At 44.2% G+C, this 15,089-nt stretch overlaps 1 protein-coding gene across 1 annotated transcript in view; it reads left to right on the plus strand.

Annotated features, from left to right (window-relative positions):
• The window catches only part of LOC134346919 (chloride channel protein ClC-Ka-like), a 122,548-nt gene that overhangs the window by 42,813 nt on the left and 64,646 nt on the right, over positions 1-15,089 (plus strand). The window contains exons 9-10 of the mRNA XM_063048770.1: positions 6,811-6,912; positions 10,511-10,595. Coding sequence (XP_062904840.1) covers positions 6,811-6,912; positions 10,511-10,595 — 187 coding nt within the window. The remainder of the gene's footprint in view (positions 1-6,810; positions 6,913-10,510; positions 10,596-15,089) is intronic.

A 15,089-nucleotide genomic window follows, 5' to 3' on the forward strand; every position in this document is an offset into this window, starting at 1 on the left:
GCACTGAAGAGACCCCAATGATCCAAAAATCTGAAGCCCTCCCTCCCGCACCATTTCCTTTGCCACAAGTTAATTTGTATGATCTTCCTATTTCTGACTTCACTAGCATGTAGCATGGGTAGCAATCCTGAGATCACAACCCTGGAATTCCTGTCCTATGACTCAGCACCTAACTCCCTGAACTCACTTTGCAGGACCTTCACACCCATCCTAGCCATGTCATTGGTACCGATGTGGACCACAACCTCTGGATGCTCACCTTCCCACTTAAGGGGACTCAATCTGAGATGTCCCTGATCCTGGTACCTGGGAAGCAACATACAACACCATCTGGGATCTTGTTCCTGTCCACAGAACCTCCTGTATGTTCCCCTAACCTTTGAATCTCCTATCACTACAGCTCTCCTCTTCTCCCTCTTCCTTTTAGAGCTACAGATCCAGATTCTGTGCCAGAGACCTGTGCTTTGCTCTGCTAGAATTCCCCCACCAACACAGACAAAGTGGTCACTGGCTGCCTATCCCCTTTCCCACTCCTGACAGACAGCCAGATGCGCGTGCCCTGCACTTTGGGTGTAACTACCTCCCTGTATGTCCTGTTGAGCAACCCCTCAGCCTCCTGAGGGAACAGGAGTTCATATAGTTACAGCTAAACTTCCTTAACGTGGTTGGAAAGAAGCTGCAGCTGGATGCACTTCTGGCAGGTATAGTCATCAGGGTCACTAGAGGCCTTCCTGACTTCACACAGCATTCCACTATTCTGCCTGGCATCCCCACTGCTCTGACTGTGCAATAAGAAAGAAAGAATGAAAAATTAAACCAAAAAAAATCTACTACAGCCTTCATCTCTCTTCATTAAAGCCTGTATGAGCCAAAGCCTAAACTCCCCACTCTAAAACTGGCCCACTCCCACAATGGCCACTCCACATAAACCCAACTTATTTTTATTGTCCCTTGCCAAGTGCCTAATTGTACACAATTCAACATCTCCTCGGGAACCGTGGCACACAGAATGTCCCGACTGCCTCCGGTCGCTTCTTTTGAACTCTCTTCCACTATGCAATCAAACATCTTTATTCCCTGGAGCATAGAAGAATGAGGGGAGATATGATAGAGGTATATAAAATTATGATGGATATAGGTAGAGTGAATGCAAGCAGACTTTTTCCACTGAGGCAAGGGGAGAAAACAACCAGAGGACATGGGTTAAGGGTGAAGGGGGAAATGTTTAAAGGGAACATTAGGGGGGGCTTCTTCACACAGAGAGTGGTGGGAGTGTGGAAGAAGCTGCCAGACGAGGTGGTAAATGCGGGTTCTTTTTTAACATTTGAGAATAAATTGGACAGATACATGGATGGGAGGTGCATGGAGGGATATGGTCCGTGTGCAGGTCAGTGGGACTAGGCAGAAAATGGTTTGGCACAGCCAAGAAGGGCTAAAAGGCCTTTTTCTGTGCTGTAGTTCTTCTATGGTTTCTATCTTCTCAGCAACAGTGGATCGCAGTATGTCCCATCTGCACCCAATCATTTCTTATCCCCTCAGTAAAGTTTACACCAAAAGATGGTGGTGTGGCATTCCCTCTGTTGCACAATTGTTCAATTATCCTGATAACTCACTAGAAGAATAGGGAAAAGACAGTAAGAATAATGGAACAGTTTTATAGGGGACTGGCAGGTTAACACCAGAGAAATGCCACAGAAATCAGAGCTGATACATCACTTGTTGACACAATCTATGTCTATGATATGGTTGGGAGGATCAAGTGGAATATATTAAAGTTTGCTGGTAAGGAGGATACAGAGAGGGGATATGGATAGACCAGGGCAGGGTTGGCAAAACGTGTCAAGTGTCCAAGTTGGTGATAATCCTCTAAAAAACTCTCTTGCATGCAACAGTAATTTTGAGCAGATTCTATTATTGACTAATAAATTAGTAATAATAATTATGGACATTTTAAGAAAAAAGGATGAGTCCTGTTGCTTATTTGCAAGTACTCAGTGTTTTACTATTAATAAGAAAGTAACAGGGAGAGATTAGAATAAATGAAGTGCTTCAGAGAGCCCGTAATATTAATCTTTTAAAAAGTCAATTTAAAATGACATTATTTCGATAATATTGTTGTTGTAACTATACTGTCCAAATACTGTTCTGTACACCAGGACTATGGGTGGTGGGGTGGAGATGCGTCTCTACCAAAGGAGGTGTAAGGTGCTCCTGTAGGTCACTGTTGGGCAAGGTGAAGCACCTGCTTGGCTCCCCCATCGAATCAGGGTCACATAAAGCCATCAGAGCAGGTGGTGATGGTCGTAGGAGCAGCTGGTGCATATCACAAGTCCTGGTTTTGTGACCACTGTCGCCAGGCAGATAATCTCTAAAGAATATTGATAATGGCTGTGGTCACTGCCTAGAAGAAGGCAATACATTGGTAGAAAAATTTGCGAAGAACTGTTATGGTCATGGAAAAACCACGGTCGCCCACATCATAGGGCATGGCACCTTATCAAAAGTTCAAATGTTCATATATTATCAAAGTATACAACTCTCCTCCAGATAACCACGAAACCAAGAAAGAAAAGAGCAGCAGCATGATCATGAACTCCCAAATGCTTCCCAAACAAAAATCGAACAAAAATAGAGCAGGCACGTCAACCCCAACCCCAACCCCCTTTCCCTGCGCACAAAAAAAAAGAAAGATCAGGCTAAAAATACACAATACAAAAACAATCATAAGAGTGAAAAAAAAGTCTATAGTCCAAGACCATATCCAAAACGCAGAAAACCTAGGTAACATTGCAGCAGGCCTTTCTCTCTGTGGCAGCAGAGTGACCCCACCAGCAATCAAAAGACATTCTCCTCTCTCCGGTAACAGAGCGATCCCACCAGCGATCAAAAGGCAGTCTCCCCACTCCATAGCAGAGCGATCCCACCAGCAATCAAAAGGCAAGCAGCCGGCACTCACCTTCCATATTCACACATTGTTTCAATCTCCCTCGTTGCTTTAATCAGCAAACAATGGAAGCTTTAATCGGCGAAATGGAGTTGAACATCGGTTCGTGTCCCCAACAGCTTTCTCACCGCAAGGTTCACACATGGTGCCTCTACCTCCCAGAATCCTCTCGTAGACTGCAGAGTGCTGAAACACCCAAACGATCTCCACACTGAAAATCACAGGCTCCAACACCTCCAGAATCACATTCAAGATGAAAAACACAAGTAAAAGACGCAAAAGTGAAATAATGATGATGACACCAGGTTGGCAAGGTTTCAAAATGTATCACCTAGCATAGCGTTTTCTTGCAACCCTCTAGCTGGCACCAAGCAGGTGTGAGATGTTTCTTGTGAAAATATCACACTGAACTCAGGTTGTAAGAAAATCATTTTACTATTTAATTTGGCAACAAAGATGATCATTATGTGTCTCCCTATTACGGGTGAGGTTTAAAGAACTGAAGGGCAATGTGCCAATAAAATGTTTGCACGTACCATCTTGGACATGAGTGCCATAGGTTCACCACCTCTAGTCTAGGGGAATGGGCAGGTGTGTGGCAGGTGTTTTATATCCCAGAAAAATGTTAGGTCAATTCCTATTCATAGAAAAAGTAGAAAATACTCCTATTGATAGGAATGTTCCTATTGATAAGAAAAAAAGAAACAATTCTTATTGATAAGAAAATAAAGTTCAAAGTAAATTTATTATTAAATTACCTATGTATATGTCACCATCTACTACCCTGAGATTCATCTTCTTGCAGGAATTCACGGGAAAACAAATAAGTACAATGAAATCAATAAAAGACTACAAATTAAGACTGATAAAAGAAGACAAACTGTGCAAATACAAGAGATAGATAATATTGAGAACATGAGTTGTAAAGTCCTTGAAAGTGAGTCCATAGGTTGTGGAATCAGTTCAGTGTTTAGGTGAATGAAGTTATTCACATTGGTTCAGGAGCCTGATGGTCGAATAACTGTTTCTGAACCTAGTGGTGTGGGACCTAAGGCTCCTGTGCGCCCTTCCTAATGGCAGCAGTGAGAAGGGAGCATGGCCAGAATGGTCTTTGATGACGGATACAGCTTTCTTGAGGTGGTGCTCCATTAAAATGTGCTCAATGTTGGGGAGGGATGTTCCGGAAATAGACTCAACTCTATCCACCACTTTCTGTAGGCTTTTCCATTCTTGGCCATGCCAGGTCGATGGGTTTCCTATTCTAGGTATAGGAAACAATTCATGTTCCGTGTTGTAGATAATAAAACATGGAAAAACATGAGGTCAATTCTATTTGATAGGAAAAATAGGAAAAATTCAAACGATGAGGGATTAAAAGGTGTCAGTGTTCTGAGAGACCTAGGTGCCCTGATACAGGAGTCACTGAAAAGTAACACTCAGGGACTGGAAGAAATTAGGAAGGTAAGTGGTATGTTATAGTAAGAGCAATCGAGATACCTTATTGATGTTATGCGTGAGCCACCTATGCCTAATCTCACTTCTTGCATGGTTCCAGGGTCATTTGTGGCTGTCTCTGCTGCCTCTACCTCTTCTGCCACAGGAATCTCACCATGTTCCTGACCAAACACAAAAAGATCTCCAAATTCATGGCTAATCAGGTGGTGATGGTCGTAGGAGCAGCTGGTGCATATCACAAGTCCTGGTTTTGTGACCACTGTCGCCAGGCAGATAATCTCTAAAGAATATTGATAATGGCTGTGGTCACTGCCTAGAAGAAGGCAATACATTGGTAGAAAAATTTGCGAAGAACTGTTATGGTCATGGAAAAACCACGGTCGCCCACATCATAGGGCATGGCACCTTATCAAAAGTTCAAATGTTCATATATTATCAAAGTATACAACTCTCCTCCAGATAACCACGAAACCAAGAAAGAAAAGAGCAGCAGCATGATCATGAACTCCCAAATGCTTCCCAAACAAAAATCGAACAAAAATAGAGCAGGCACGTCAACCCCAACCCCAACCCCCTTTCCCTGCGCACAAAAAAAAAGAAAGATCAGGCTAAAAATACACAATACAAAAACAATCATAAGAGTGAAAAAAAAGTCTATAGTCCAAGACCATATCCAAAACGCAGAAAACCTAGGTAACATTGCAGCAGGCCTTTCTCTCTGTGGCAGCAGAGTGACCCCACCAGCAATCAAAAGACATTCTCCTCTCTCCGGTAACAGAGCGATCCCACCAGCGATCAAAAGGCAGTCTCCCCACTCCATAGCAGAGCGATCCCACCAGCAATCAAAAGGCAAGCAGCCGGCACTCACCTTCCATATTCACACATTGTTTCAATCTCCCTCGTTGCTTTAATCAGCAAACAATGGAAGCTTTAATCGGCGAAATGGAGTTGAACATCGGTTCGTGTCCCCAACAGCTTTCTCACCGCAAGGTTCACACATGGTGCCTCTACCTCCCAGAATCCTCTCGTAGACTGCAGAGTGCTGAAACACCCAAACGATCTCCACACTGAAAATCACAGGCTCCAACACCTCCAGAATCACATTCAAGATGAAAAACACAAGTAAAAGACGCAAAAGTGAAATAATGATGATGACACCAGGTTGGCAAGGTTTCAAAATGTATCACCTAGCATCGCGTTTTCTTGCAACCCTCTAGCTGGCACCAAGCAGGTGTGAGATGTTTCTTGTGAAAATATCACACTGAACTCAGGTTGTAAGAAAATCATTTTACTATTTAATTTGGCAACAAAGATGATCATTATGTGTCTCCCTATTACGGGTGAGGTTTAAAGAACTGAAGGGCAATGTGCCAATAAAATGTTTGCACGTACCATCTTGGACATGAGTGCCATAGGTTCACCACCTCTAGTCTAGGGGAATGGGCAGGTGTGTGGCAGGTGTTTTATATCCCAGAAAAATGTTAGGTCAATTCCTATTCATAGAAAAAGTAGAAAATACTCCTATTGATAGGAATGTTCCTATTGATAAGAAAAAAAGAAACAATTCTTATTGATAAGAAAATAAAGTTCAAAGTAAATTTATTATTAAATTACCTATGTATATGTCACCATCTACTACCCTGAGATTCATCTTCTTGCAGGAATTCACGGGAAAACAAATAAGTACAATGAAATCAATAAAAGACTACAAATTAAGACTGATAAAAGAAGACAAACTGTGCAAATACAAGAGATAGATAATATTGAGAACATGAGTTGTAAAGTCCTTGAAAGTGAGTCCATAGGTTGTGGAATCAGTTCAGTGTTTAGGTGAATGAAGTTATTCACATTGGTTCAGGAGCCTGATGGTCGAATAACTGTTTCTGAACCTAGTGGTGTGGGACCTAAGGCTCCTGTGCGCCCTTCCTAATGGCAGCAGTGAGAAGGGAGCATGGCCAGAATGGTCTTTGATGACGGATACAGCTTTCTTGAGGTGGTGCTCCATTAAAATGTGCTCAATGTTGGGGAGGGATGTTCCGGAAATAGACTCAACTCTATCCACCACTTTCTGTAGGCTTTTCCATTCTTGGCCATGCCAGGTCGATGGGTTTCCTATTCTAGGTATAGGAAACAATTCATGTTCCGTGTTGTAGATAATAAAACATGGAAAAACATGAGGTCAATTCTATTTGATAGGAAAAATAGGAAAAATTCAAACGATGAGGGATTAAAAGGTGTCAGTGTTCTGAGAGACCTAGGTGCCCTGATACAGGAGTCACTGAAAAGTAACACTCAGGGACTGGAAGAAATTAGGAAGGTAAGTGGTATGTTATAGTAAGAGCAATCGAGATACCTTATTGATGTTATGCGTGAGCCACCTATGCCTAATCTCACTTCTTGCATGGTTCCAGGGTCATTTGTGGCTGTCTCTGCTGCCTCTACCTCTTCTGCCACAGGAATCTCACCATGTTCCTGACCAAACACAAAAAGATCTCCAAATTCATGGCTAATAAGTGAGTATTTTCAGCCAGGTGGGGTTTGACTGGACGAGTTCTCTGCCCCTTCCGTTGCTCTGCGTCACACCCGTCTCCTTGCCTTCCGTTCTAGTCCCGATATCCACAGGACTGATGAAGGGTCTCGGCCCGAAACATCGACTATATTCTTTTCCATAGGTGCTGCCTGGCCTGCTGTGTTCCTCCTGCATTTTGTGTGTGTTGCTTGGACTTCCAGCACCTGCAGATATTCTCCTGCTTGGGATTAGCGGTTCCTGGTCTTACTACGCATCCCCTCACCTGAAAAATCCGGTGGGTTCCGATTTAGTTGATGAGGCCAGTGAATGACCAACAGACTCTGCCACAGCTGAGGCAGGAAACAGCTTGGGAGATGGGGGATTCCTTCCACCATTTACGCTGGCCTCAGTGTGTTCCTAACACATGCTCCAATCCTGAATGTACCTTTTGCACTTTGAGCTCATGAGTCTGGAGTCTGTTAATATAAAATTTATTTTGAACTTTCAACAAATCCTTTAGGGGCTGGCATGGAGTGAATTTATCTTTCTGCACCAAGCTATGAGGGCAGCTAAATTACACCAAGACTGTATATCAAAGCCTGCAATTCTGGTCGCTATATACCATAAGAAATAGTATAATTAAGCTATTTGGCCTATTGAGTCTTATCTGCCATTTGATCTTGTCTGATTTATTATCCTTCTCAATCTCATTCTCCAGTCTTCTCCCTGTAACCTTTGATACCCTTGCTAATCAAAAACCCTATCAACCTCCACTTTGTATATATCCAATGAATTGACCTCCACAGCCGTCTGTGGCAATGAATTCCACAAGTTCACCACGCTCTGGCGAAAGAGATTCCTCCTCATCTCTGTCCTTAGGAATGTCCTTCTATTCTGAGTTTGTGCCCATTTGTCCTAGACTTCCCCCACTTTTGGAAACATCCTCTCTACATCTACGTCTTTCAATATTTGATATATTTCAGTGAGATCCCCCCCAATTCTTCTAAACTCCGATGAGTAGAGGCCAAGAGCCATCAAAGGTTCCTCGTACATTAACTCAGTCATTCCCAGGGTCCTTCTTGTGAACCTCTTCTGGACTCTCTCCAATGCCAGCATATCTTATCTTAGGTAAGGGGCCCAAAAGTGCTCACAACACACCAAGTGCAGTCTGACCAATGCCTTATAGAGCCTCAGTCTTCCTAAGACATGGTCCCATCCTGAATATTCCTTTAGCACTTGAAGCTCATGAGCCTGGACTCTGTTAATACAAAGCTTCCCCAGCCTTTTGGGACTGGCATGGGGTTTAGCTTTCTGCGCCAAGCCACAAGAGCCACAAGAAACTCCTCCTCTTCTCAGTTCCCTTATTCTGAGAATGTTCCCTCAGATCGGAAACGCTCCTTCCGATGGAAACATCCTCCCCGTGTCCACTCTATCCAAGCCTTTCAGTAGCCAGTAAGTTTCAGTGAGATTCCCCCTCATCCTTCTGATATCCTACATGCAATGGGTGCTTCAAACAGAGTATTCATCACCATCATTAGGTGCCATGTCTTATGACATGGGCAATCATGACCATGATTGTTCTCGGCAAATTTTTCTACAGAAGTGGTTTGCCATTGCCTTCATCTAGGCAGTGTCTTTACAAGACGGGCGACCCCAGCCATTATCAGAGATTGTCTGCCTGGTGTCAGTGGTCGCATAACCAGGACCTGTGATCTGCACCGGCTGCTCATACAACCATCCACCACCTGATCCCATGGCTTTGCGTATCCCTGATCGGGGGGTGGGGGGGGCGCTAAGCAGGTGCTACACCTTGCCCAAGGGTGACCTGCAGGCTAGCGGAGGGAAGGAATGCCTTACACCTCCTTTGGTAGATTCATATTTCCACCCCACCACCCGTATGGGGAGTATTAGAGGGTTAAATTTATCCCTCTGCTCCCCTCGACCAAGCCCCTTCCTAAAGATTTAGGAGAAAAGCGGGAAGGCTGGAGAAAAAATGTTAAAGTTCTGGGAACACTCAGAGACAGGCTGCATCTGGGGAGAGAGAAACAGTTAACATTTCAAGTTGAAGAGCTGCCTTCAGAACAAAATGGTACTGTGCTGGGGATATTCAAAGTTCAAAGTAAATTTAATTTCCAAGTATGTATACCATATACAACCCTGAGATTCATTTTCTTGTGTGCATACTCAATAAATCTATAGAATCATAACTGTAATAGAATCAATGAAAGACCACCCAACTTGGGTGTTCAACCAGTATAGAGAAGTCAACAATGTGCAAATACAAAAAGAAATAAATAATAAAAATTAATAAATGAGCAATAAATAGTGAGAGCATGAGATGGAGACTCCTTGAAAGTGGGGCAATAGGTTGAGGGAACATTTCAATGATGGGGCAAGTGAAGTTATCCCCTTTGGTTCAAGAACCTGACGGTTGAGGGTAATAACTGTTCCTGAACTTAGTGGTGTAAGTCCTGAGGATCTTGTACCTTCTTCCTGATGGCAGCAACATGTCCTGGGTGGTGGGGATCTCCGATAATGGACGCTGCTTTCCTGCAACAACGTTTCATGTAGATGTGCTCAGTGGCTGGGAGGGCTTTATCCGTGATGGACTGGGCTGCATCCATTACTTTTCAAGGGCATCGGGCTCGTGACCGCGAGTTTGGGTCCCTAAACGACAACTGGGGAACTTAAGTTTAAGTTTTTAATTAACTTAAGTTTAAGTTTTTAATTAAATCTGGAATTTTAAAAGTTAATATCCAGATTAGCAGCTGTAAACCGACAAAATAACAATAAACATTTGGTTTGCTGTGATCCTTCCGGATGGAAACTGTCAAACAATCTTAAAGTCACACAGCACAGAAACAGAGCCTTAGCACATCCTGTCAATGCTTGGCCATCAGGAGCCTTCTACCTAAACCTCATTTACCTGCACTTGGTCCGTAGCCTTCTCTATCTTGATGATTGAACTGCATCCTGGTTCCTCTTAAAGGTTCAAAGTGGAGTTCCTTGTCATCTGCACAAGTCCACGTGTGCACAGGCGCGACGAAAACCTTGCTTGCTGTGGCTTCACTGGCACAGAGCATCAGATAAGCAGCAGTTACCATCCGGGACATGCCATCTTCTCATTACTACCATCACGGAGGAGGTACAGAATCCTGAATACCACACTCCATGTCTTAGGAGTAGTTTCTTCCCCTCTGCCATCAGGTTTCTAAATGGGCCATGAACTCATGAACACTATCTCACTATTCTTGATTTCCACTAATTATTTAGAGTACTATGCAACAGTCTTGGGTGTGTGTGTATATATATATATATACACACACACTCAGCCCTGAGACACCAGGCAAGATCGTTTGATTCCAAACAGTTGGTTTATTGATCAATACAGATTCTTGTTGCAACACCATGTAACCATTTGATCTATTTCACTTCTGTACCCCTCCTCATCGCCCTCTAAGATTCTGAATCCAGGTGTGCACTGTGCTGCAGTGTATGTGGATCCACAACACGGGCAGGAAGGCCTGCTTTTGGTCAACTAACCCTTCCTCTGTCCACCAACGTCATTGCTGAACTAATTGCCTCGTTTTCTGTTCCTGCAGCAAGATCCTCTTTGCGGGGTTTGTGGCTCTTGTGTTGGCGAGTATGACGTTCCCTCATGGAGTCGGACAGTACATTGGTTCCAGGGTGAGTCGCCACTGACCTTCCTGTATTACCTTCCTTTGCATTGGGGTTGTTAACCTCCTCACATCATCCTAGAGCCTCCAGGAATTAAATAGTGTCTGCAATGTACGCACCTCCAAGAAGACCACAACCTTGTCACGGTTTGGAGGCTTGCTTGCCTCGATGACCTGGAGAGCGATGTTGGCTGGAGTCAGGGCTTTATGCTTTGGCTCTTGGTAGGGTCACCCATGCCAAACAGGTCAAAGGGTAGAGGCCAGACTAATTGTGGTCCACCAGTCCTACAGGTTCGGGGGTTCAGCTCATGGCTAACAACTCTGACTGGTCAAACAAAATTGTTACAGAAACAGCAATGAAGGATCCTTCTACATCTGAGTGTGACGGTATTCCTGAGTCTCCACCTGGGACTTGCATGACTGACAGTAGTGAAAACTGATGAACTAAGCCATGGAGGACCTGCATTGCTGCCCTAAACACAAGCAGCATAATGGGTGGCAAGTAAGCAGTGTATGCGGTTGTAAAGATGGTCAAATATTTAGTATTCAATACCATTACTCTGTTCAAGGAGTGGCATATTCTCCCAGCCCTCCCATGCACTCGGTGACCATTTTATTAGACACATCTGTAGACCTTCCACCTTATCATTAAATCAACCAATCGTGGCAGCAACTCAATGCATAAGAGCATTCACACGTGGTCAAGAGGCTCAGTTGTTGTTCAGACCAAACATCAGAATGGGGAAGAATGTGACTAAGTGACTTTTAACCATGGAATGATTGTTAATACCAGACAGGATTTTTACTTTTTATTTATTTTTTGAGGTACAGCACAAACCACACCCTTCCAGCCCTCTGAGCCGCACTGCTCAGCAACCCTGATTTGACCCTAGCCTAACCACAGGACAATTTACAGTAACCAATTAACCTACCAACCGGTACGTCTTTGGACCGTGGGAGGAAACCGTAGCACCTAGAGGAAACCCATGCAGTCATGGGGAGAACGTACAAACTCCCTACAGGCGGTGGCGGGAATTGAACTTGGGTTGCCTGTGCTGTAAGGCATTGTGCGAACCGCTATGCTGCCGTGTTGCCCCTCTGTAACGCACCTTCGTATGTCCTCCCTGTAGACTGTGTGCGTTTTCTTCGGATGATCCACTTTCCTCACACAGTCCAATGACGTACCAAGCAAGTTCAACAGTCGTCGTAAATTGTCCCGTGATTAGGTGAGGGTTAAATCAAAGTTTTTGAAGGTTGCAGGTCAGAGCAGCTCAAAAAGGCAGAAGGTCCTTTTCCACAATGTCTCCAAATAAATAAATAAGTCACAACTGATTCATTATCCTTTCCCAACCCACTCTCTTGCCTTCTCCCCGTATCTTTTGACGTCCTTACTAATCAAGAACTTTGTCAACCACCACGTTAAGTATAACCAATGACTTGGCTTCCACAGCTGTCTGACCCACGCAGCTAGGAGAAAGTCCAGCAAGGGACAGTGCAATAACAGACTCCCATCCCTGTAAACTCCTGATCTCCGCCCCTGCCCATTCTACCATTGACCTCCTGATCTCTCTGGACTTTAATCACTCCACCACTGGAGGCTGGGCCTTTAGCTGATGACAAGCTCCCTGTTGACCAAAGGCAATGATTGAACTGATCCAGTATTTGGTATTGGCACTGCTGTTAAACGTTATCAGATGGTGCTACCATGAAGGACTCTCCTGAGAGTCACACACACAAAATGGTGGAGGAACTCAGCAAGCTGGGTAGCTTCTATGGAAATATAAAGTTCAAAGTAAATGTGTTACCAAAGTATGTACAGTACTGAGCAAAAGTCTAAGCTAGAGAGACTAAGGCTTTTTCACAGTACTGCAGTAACTTTATGTATTGCACAAAAAAACAAATTTCATGACATATGTGAGTGATGATAAACCTGATGCTGATACGGGTCTCTATTGTGGACTGAGAGTGGGAAGGGGGCAGGGAGAGGGGAATCATGGTTGGAAAAACTGGAAGGGAGAGGGGAGGGAGCAGGAAGCACCAAAGAGACAAACTGTAATGATCAATAAACCAATTGTTTGGAATCAAATTACCTTGCCTAGTGTCTCAGGGCTGGGTGTGTCTGCACCTGTGCCACCCCTGCCCACCCCTGGCACTCCTTCTCTACCACCTGTCCAGCACGGTGCTCCATCCTCACCATTCCCAACATTCTTTGTTGCTGCCAGATTTACAGACTCACTCTCCACTCCACGTTGACAAATACAGTACTGTGCAAAAGTCCTAGGAACCCTAGTTACGTGTATGTGCCTGAGACCTTTGCACAATACTGTATATGTCACCATTTACTACACTGAGATTCACTTCCTTGTGGGCATTCAGAGTAGAACAAAGAAATACAATAGAATCAATGAAAAACTACACACAAAGACTGACAAGCCATTGAGCAGCATTGAGGTCCTCCAGCATTTTGTGCATGTCACTCAACAGTCCCAGCATCTGCAGAATCTCTTGTGTCTGAGATTGTTTCTTAGTCCACAGACTGGACCCAGGGATGGCAGGATGCTTGTCTTAAGGAAAATTGGTACAACATAGGACAGTTAGAGTTTGGAAGAATGAGAGGAGATCTCACTGAAGTTCTGACAGGGAAAAGTTGCCCCTGGCTGGAGTGAGTTGAGAACCAAGGATCGTGGTCTAAGGATTTTGAAGTATCTCCATCAGCTGCTGTTGAACTTGTACCAACTCCATATTACCCATGGACACAGAAGTTTATTGACTGAAGTTTACGAAGGAGCTGGATAGATTCCGAGGCAAGCAGAGAGACAGGCATAAGCTACTGAGATGGAGGACCAATCTTCAACGTTCAATGTTCAAAGTAAAATTTATTATCAGAGTACATATATTTCACCACACACAACACTAGATTCTTTCTTTGTGGGCATACTTTCAAATCTATAGAACGGGAACTGTAAACAGGATCTGTAAACATTGGGAACTGTAAACTGCAAACAAACTGTGCAAATGCAGATAAAAAATAAATAGTAATAAATAATAATAATAATGTAGGTCGCATCCAGAACTTTTCCAGGTAGCGGACGACTTCCTCCCATGCTGTTCTGATGTAGTTGGAATTCGCATACGAGGCAAGTTGCAACAGTGGTTTGCCATTGCCTTCTGCTGGGTGAGTTTTCTTTTCCCAAAGAGATCACAAGCTCTTAACCCCGCATGGGTGGAAAGCGTGCCGGGGGGAGCCGGCTGGGTTTGAACTTCGGAACCTCCGCTCCGCAGTCCAGCGGAGCCACTATGCCACCAGACAAGTAATAAATAACAAGCATGAAATGACAAGATAACAGAAACCTTAAATGAGTGTCGTTATCCCCTTTTGTTCAAGAGCCTGATGGTTGAGGGGTAGTAACTGTTCTTGAACCTGGTGGTGCGAGTCCTGAGGCTCTTGTACCTCCTACCTGATGGCAGCAGTGAGAAAAGAGCACCAGTTGGGTGGTGAGGATCTTTGATGATGGATGCCGCTTTTCTACAGCAATGTTTCAGTAGATGAGTTCAATGATTGGGTGGGCGTTACCCGTGATGTACTGGGCTGAATCCACTACCTTTTGTAGGAGTTTCTGCTCAGAGGCATTGGTGCTCCCATACCAGGCAGCCAGTCAGCACACTTTCCACCACCCAGTTAAGATGGTGCCTGCGTACAATACTTCTTCAGTTGACATCTTCTAGGTAGATCATGAAACCATATATGTCACTCCATTTATGTCTTTTACATTTCTTTTTCATCTTGAATGTTATTCTGGAACCGTTGGAGCCTGTGATTTGCGGTGTGGAGATTGTTTGGGTATTTCAGTGCTCCGCAGTCTCCAAGGGAATTCCGGGAGGCAGGGGCAGCATGCGGGAACCTCGTGGCAAGAAGGCTGCAAGCCGATGTTCAACTCCATTTTGACAATTAAAGTTTCCATTGTTCGCTATTAGCTTTTTCCCAGGGCTGAAGTGGCGAAAACAAGGGGGCATAGTTTTAAGGTGCTTGGAAGTAAGTACAGAGGGGATGTCAGAGGTGAGTTTTTCACACAGAGAGTGGTGGGTGAGTGGAATGTATTGCTGGCTACGGTACTGGAGGCGGATACAATAGGGTCTTTTAAGGGATTCTTAGATTTTTTTCTTAGCTAGGTACATGGAGCTTCGAGAAATAGAGCGCTATGTGGTAGGGTAATTCTAGGCAGTTTCTAGAGTAGGTTACATGATTGGCACAACATTGTAGGCCAATTAAATTGTTCACCAATTAACGTGACTAAGGAGATTGAAACACCGGCTGCCTGCCTTTTTATCACTGAGGATCACTGCGTGCAGAGAGGAGAGATTGTATTTTCATTTCTGGTGGGATCGCTCTGCAACAGAGAGGAGAATGTTGCCCTGGTTTTCTGTGTTTTGGATGTGGATTTGGACTGTGGACTTTTTTTTCAGTCGTATGGTTTTTTTTTTGTATTCTATGTTTTTCCCTCTG

Source organism: Mobula hypostoma, chromosome 5, assembly GCF_963921235.1.
Source record: "Mobula hypostoma chromosome 5, sMobHyp1.1, whole genome shotgun sequence".
Lineage (NCBI taxonomy): Eukaryota > Metazoa > Chordata > Chondrichthyes > Myliobatiformes > Myliobatidae > Mobula > Mobula hypostoma.